This window comes from Symsagittifera roscoffensis, chromosome 3 (assembly GCF_963678635.1).
Source record: "Symsagittifera roscoffensis chromosome 3, txSymRosc1.1, whole genome shotgun sequence".
NCBI lineage: Eukaryota > Metazoa > Xenacoelomorpha > Acoela > Convolutidae > Symsagittifera > Symsagittifera roscoffensis.
The window spans coordinates 62149776-62156136 of NC_087064.1; the positions used below are offsets into that span (position 1 = coordinate 62149776).

Below are 6361 nucleotides of genomic sequence, written 5' to 3' on the forward strand. Positions count from 1 at the left end.
GTTTACAAAATTTTTCTCCGATTTTTCTTTTGAGATCCAATTTTTCTCTTGATATTAAAGAATCAAGTGATGAACTTTGGTTGAACTCAAGTACAGTTAGGAAAATAAGAAGACATGTTAGTAGCAGTCAACTTTGCTTAAATTTCTATCTTTAACCAGAAAATGAGAACTTTATCAAACTTTTAGACTTAATTGCATCATATTAATGGGCAAATATCGATTGACGCATAACAAAAAAAAATGCGTAAAACGATTTTCCAGCAGAATGTAAGCCTTGTAAAGCGCAGATATATCTTTTTTAGCAACGTTTTCAAAACATCAAAGAAAGGGTTTTTTATTCAGACCAAATCTCCCTCGGGGGCTCGAACCATGGATCTTCGATGTCTCAGATTATGTGCGCTCTCGATAAGACTATCTTAAGATTCATAGTTTAGTATTTCATTAACTAAAAACGATTGAGACCAGATTATGGGCAGTCAGAACATTCAGGGCGTTGCCCTGATACGAGCAGTCTTGTTCAAATTCAAAAGTTTTCAGATCCGGATCAATTTAACAGCCTCCCCCTAATTGTCTTCTTTAGGGGGAAATATTAACTTTCTAAGTTGTTACATGTAGGACTTCTATGTCCGTAATTTTAACCAATGGATCCTTTTACACACCGAACAAATCAAATTAAACCCAATGCAAACATTGGGCTGGAAGATTTCACCTTAGTCTATTTAAGGAGAGGGATAAGTTTTTAGTTAATTCCTCAACTGTACTAAAATCTGATGTTGTGTCGCCACTTAATAGGAGCTGTGCTATTAATTATGATTTATTATGTGATATCATCAGATTGACTACAAGATATTATTAAATTTTTGTTTTAGTAGCAATTTTGTTTTATGGGGGTCATGGATAAAAACCTTATTAAATTTTTGATATCAGTAGCAATTTTGTTTTATGGGGGTCATGGATGAAAACCTTATGAATAACTCATGAAAAAAAATGAAAAACAATATCTAAAAATTTATCGTTATAATCTGGTGGGGATTTTAATGGTGTCAAAGAGCCAATTTTATTTGGAGCACCTTTTTTACCCAATATATGCAATCAACATGACATGAACTAACGAGACTAAGACTGTTGCTGTTTGTCTTGTTTACAGAAGTGTTCTTTTGATGTGGGCTCGTGGGCACATCTGGCGTCCGAGATAGACATCATCCCAAAGGCCCCCTCACCAGCAGACCTGAGCTTCTTCCAACCCAGTGCCACATTCGAAGTCACTAACTTTTCAGGTAGCATCAGCGTTTCAGCGAACAAAATAAACAAATGTACTTGACTTTTACAACCCCCCCCCACATTTTTATACCTAATTTAAAACCTTCTTTTGAATGTTGATTTCGAGCAGAAGCAGATTTAGAGGGGGGCGCCCTCCCCCCTCAGGGATTCGATCTACTGTCGACCCAAAGGATCCCCACTTGTACTATTTTGAGATATCCATTTTTGGCTTGACAGACGCCAAAATTTTCAAAGGAGCTTTGGCGCCAATATTTACTAATTTTGAGGGGCAAGGGCACATCAAAAAACCGCGAATTTTGGGGTCAAAAATTTCCAAAAAGTGCCTAAAAACTCTTTTCGGACTGTTTTTTTCAAAATTTTGCCGGTGCTCAAAACAGGGTATTTTTAATGCTTTGGGAATATTCGGAAAATCGATTTTGGTCGACCTAAAATAAAGTTCGACAGAACTTTTGACATGTTTTTAACAATCCGCCCCCTAGAGAAAACCCTAGATCCGCCCCTGATTGCGAGAACATTTTGCCAACAAGAGCAAAAGTTTTGAAAGTCGGTTTTAAGCCCTGATTATAACCGGTTTCGTAACGAATACTGAGCCACATGATAGGCGTAGGCGTTATGAACTATCGAGGTTAAGATAATATCCTGAAATCTTGTATTGAACCAAGTTTTTGTCAATATTTTTGCTTAAATTTGTTTCGAGGGATTGATCTTTTGAAGACATTACGCAAGCTTTGAGTTAAGAGTTATCATAAGTGGAAACGAACTAAATATCGTTAATGACATGTCTTGATATTTTGTGGATGGCTTATCTCACTGATAAAAACTATAAATGCACAGACTGATTTTAGGCAAATTATCATTTATGTTAATTCCAATTAAAATTTTCGTAATAAACATTTTTGCTCCTCACCGGCTACAACAGCGGGAAAAGTTGATTTTTGTTCATGAAAGTCAAAACCAACATAAAACTAAGTTAACTAAGACGTGGATTTCCACTTCATCTGTTTCAGCTTTCTACAACCGGTACGCAGATCCGACTCTAGAGACCGACGACAACGAGTTCAGCTGTCTCGTGTTCACCCTCGAGTTCAGCCGACAGCCGACCTACTTCGTCATGAATGTGATCATGCCCTCGGTCCTCATCAACTGTCTCTGCGTGCTCAACTTCGGAGTGCCCCATGAGACGGGGGAGAAAGTGGGCTACGGCATCACTGTGTTCCTCGCCCAGAGTGTGAACTTGATGGTCGTGTCTGAAATGATGCCTCAGGGTACATACTATTTGCTCAACTTCCTCTATAACAGGGGAGCATCTAGGTTTTCTCAAGGGGAGGGGAGACCAAATTGATTTTCTGAACTCTCCCAAATAACTATAAAAACCCTATTTTGACCAATATTTTTGCGTCGCAGGCAAACTTTTCAAAAAAAAAACAGGTCGAAAAGGTATCTGAAGGCTCTTTTTAGAAATATTTGACCAAAAAAGAGCTTTTTTTTGGCGGCTCATCACCTCAAAATTAGTTCATACTGGCGCCCAGGGCGTCTTTAAGAAAATTTTAGGGTTAGTCAGCCAAAAATGAATGTTGATAAATAGTACCAAATGGGGAAATTTTGAGTTAGGACCGATGTGGTTAACTCATAGAGTAATTTCGGATAGGGTACACCGTCTGCTCGTCACGCTATCTTATTTTCGGCCGGATAGATTCGTGCAACTTCTTAGTCTAATACCGATCCTAATCTTACTCTTATACTATCTAGTCTCAGGTTGTTTAACTAGTCTCTGCTAGGCTCAATAGATCTAGGGTATACTGGTTTATTGCGGCTGCTGAAGTGCTCGGGAGAGTCCAACTAATTTCTAAGTTAAATTCAAATCTCTCTGGTGCTGAAATTACAAGTAACTTCAGCACTTACAAATAAGTGGGTTGTTAGTTAGATGGATCATGATTGGTTAATATTAAATACTTTACATTGGTAAAATATCTAATTTATCCAATCATAAAATGTAGTTTAGATCAGGTTCCAATTTTTGGGTCGGTAGGGAACCGAATCCCTGAGGGAGTCTTGCCCATTTTTCACAAACAAAAAATCAAAAAAGTAATTAAAACTGTTCCACTACAAATAATATGACTTATAGCGCTTAACTGGGCTCAAAAAATAGTGAGAAAACTTACAAATTCCCTGTCTCTGTGTATAATTTGGTTTTTTTCTGACATTTTTCAAAAAAAAGCATACTTGGATAATTGATGCAAAAACAACATTATCAATTGGCTATTTTAAATCAGCAGATTCGCTCAAAAAATCCTAAAAATTGGGTCGATTTTTTTTTCAAAGTTGAAGGAGACCAATTTATTTATTGGTCTGCTGATAGTTTAACCAATCTCTTTAGACTCTAAGTCATAAAACAATTTAAATATATTTAGGTTGATGGTTTTTTCCGCGGAAGCTATAAATACATATTAAAAGTAACTGAAGTTTACCTGTACTCTGTTAAGCTTACGACTGATTTTTTTTCAGGCGGGACCTCCCTTCTTGGAATTTTCCTTGTCTGCTCGATTCTCCTGATAGGACTGTCTCTAACCATGCAAATATTCTCCCTCTCCTGCTACCACGGGTCAAAGAACAAACGCGCTTCCAAGTTCACAAGGTTCTTTCTTTATAAGGTCAACAGACTACTCGGTCCTAAATTATACCCGATTACGCAACAGACACGTGACCCATATGTGAACATGTACCGAATGGAAAGTTCCCCGACTCACAAAAACGTCGGCAGAACTTACTCGTCCGAGTACTACGGAAACTACAATCTCGGCGGCAATGAAGTCCACCCGGCAAGTACTGAGTTAGAGCCGAGAGCTAAGCTGGGACAATTTTCCGAGAAGATTTTGTACGAAAGTAATGAGAGTTCGTTTATTAAGAACAGCTCAGAGTATACGAACGGGAAACTACTCAACGCAAACTCAAATAATGCATACTCGATTGACGACCGAACGAATTCCGGTACGACGTTTAAAAACCGAACAAATTCCATGCAAATACCGTCGATTCTCGAGGACCGAGTGGTAAATGAAGGTGGAAACGCAGATTTCTTATTCGAGACGGCCCAAAATCAGAACGAAGTTTCGGCTTTTGGTCAGAATATATCGGACTGGGGAGGCGATCTGATTAATAACGAAGCTTTTATAATTGACGAGTGGAAATTCCTGGCAGAAACGCTCAACCGCATGAACGCTTTCTTCTTCATCATGCTTCTGAGCACAATTTGCGGAGGCTACTTCTACTTTGGAACCTAAAATTGCATATAGAAAGAATAGCTTTCTTCTATATTTTCAAAATTGGATGATTTTTATAGTTTACTGGATGAAACCTTGAATTGAAATCTTTACATTGCCTGTTTAAAAGCCAGTCTAGTTTGAGGTGAACCTAATTTCAAGAGAAATTCACAGCGACAAAAATAACCGTTTTTGATAGCGAATCATGAAGTTGCCTATCTAGAGTTTAATGAGGTAAATGCTGGCGAAATGCCAAAGGTTGGACGCATGTCTTGAGAGTTTGTTACCCCACCAAAAAAGATATTCTTTTTCTTGCCATGCTAACATGGGTCGGGCCATATCCGGTTGCCGGCCGAAATTGCATAGTCGGACCGAGAGTTGAGTCTCGAAAGTCTGGACAAAAAGCCGAGACAATTGCGCCATTGGTGTCGCGAAAGTCTACACATACAAAAATTTGGTCGCGCAAGTAAGGACATGCAGTCGCCAAAGTCTGGAAAGTCGCGAGAGTCTGGTGCTACAGTCAAAAAAGTGTGCACATAAAGTCGCGAAAGTCTGGAAAATTGCACATCCAGACATTTGCGTCAACGTCTCTAGACTTATGACTATGTGTACTTCTCTCGCGATGCTATATCTAGACTATCGTGACTACTTTTTGGTCTGTTCAGGCATTCACGACCTAGTTTTGGTATGTTCAGACTGACTTTCACGATCCATGCCCGACTATGCAATTTGGATCCGGATATTTGTTTTTTTTTTGTTTTTTTTTTGTTTTTACTTGTTTTTTTTTTGCGGCGCATTTTACAAACTGGACGTAACTCTGGTAAATAGACATGGATGTCATCCATTTTTAATATTCCAACTTTTAAATTAGCCACAAAGATTAAGTTGCAACCAATTTGATCGGCATAAAAAGTCTTCCCAGTTTTATTTGACAGCCCTCATTTTTCATCTACACCAATCCCCTTTCCCTATATCGGCCACACAAACTTGAATTTGACTGTTTTTGACTTAACCTGTAAAAATAAATATAAAGTGTGCAGGTTTTTTGAATAAATTTTTCCAACCCAAAAAAATATGAAGTAAGTTTTTGTAGAAAAGTAAGCATCTGCGGGGAAAGTATTGGGACCAAACAGTTCTCCTCAAGTAAAGTTAGAAAATTCTCTGGATGACGGTATAACTGATCAAAAAAAATTGCTGCATGAGAGAAACAATGATAAGAATACAAACAAGTTTAATTGAAAAAATCAAAAAAAATACCAGTCATTTAACAAGTCACGGAAATCAAACAAAAAATAATAAATGTTTCAAAAAAATGTTGTTGATGACAATTTTATCTGTTTCTTGATAATAATGAGAGATTTTACTCAATTTCCGTTATAATAATTGATACAAGAAAAGAATGGTCATTAATTGCTTTTTTAAATCATTCATAAGGTGAAAATGTGAAATTATCTACCTTTTCAAAATAAAAAAGACAAGATATAAAAAACCTATAAGCAAATTTCAATTACCATGAAAAGGTTAACATCTAGCCTATCTGCAACAGTCACTTTCAAACACTTGTAAATATAAGAAACAATAAAAACAAGATTTTGATTAAAGCAAAAAAATACATTTCCTGTCAGTGAAAAGGAAGCCAGGGTATAATCTAGTATCGGAAAAGAACTACTAGACACCAAAAGGCCACTAAAATTTTGAGAAATTTAGATTTCAACCACAAAAAAAATGAATGACGAAATGCGTTTTTCAACAGCAGTCGTAGTTCGGGTGATGTTTTAGTGGTTCGATGAGGCGGGAGCAAGCGTGACTTCGCGGTTCAA

The 6361-nt window shown here is 37.3% G+C and overlaps 1 protein-coding gene across 1 annotated transcript; it reads left to right on the top strand.

Moving 5' to 3' along the window:
• Positions 1-240: 240 nt before the first annotated feature.
• On the top strand, positions 241-4622 carry LOC134841782 (neuronal acetylcholine receptor subunit alpha-4-like). The gene is made up of 4 exons (XM_063857820.1): positions 241-267; positions 1148-1277; positions 2289-2546; positions 3787-4622. The coding sequence occupies exons 1-4, from the start codon at positions 241-243 to the stop codon at positions 4560-4562; spliced, it is 1191 nt and encodes a 396-aa protein (XP_063713890.1). The 3' UTR covers positions 4563-4622.
• The last annotated feature ends 1739 nt before the right edge of the window (positions 4623-6361 follow it).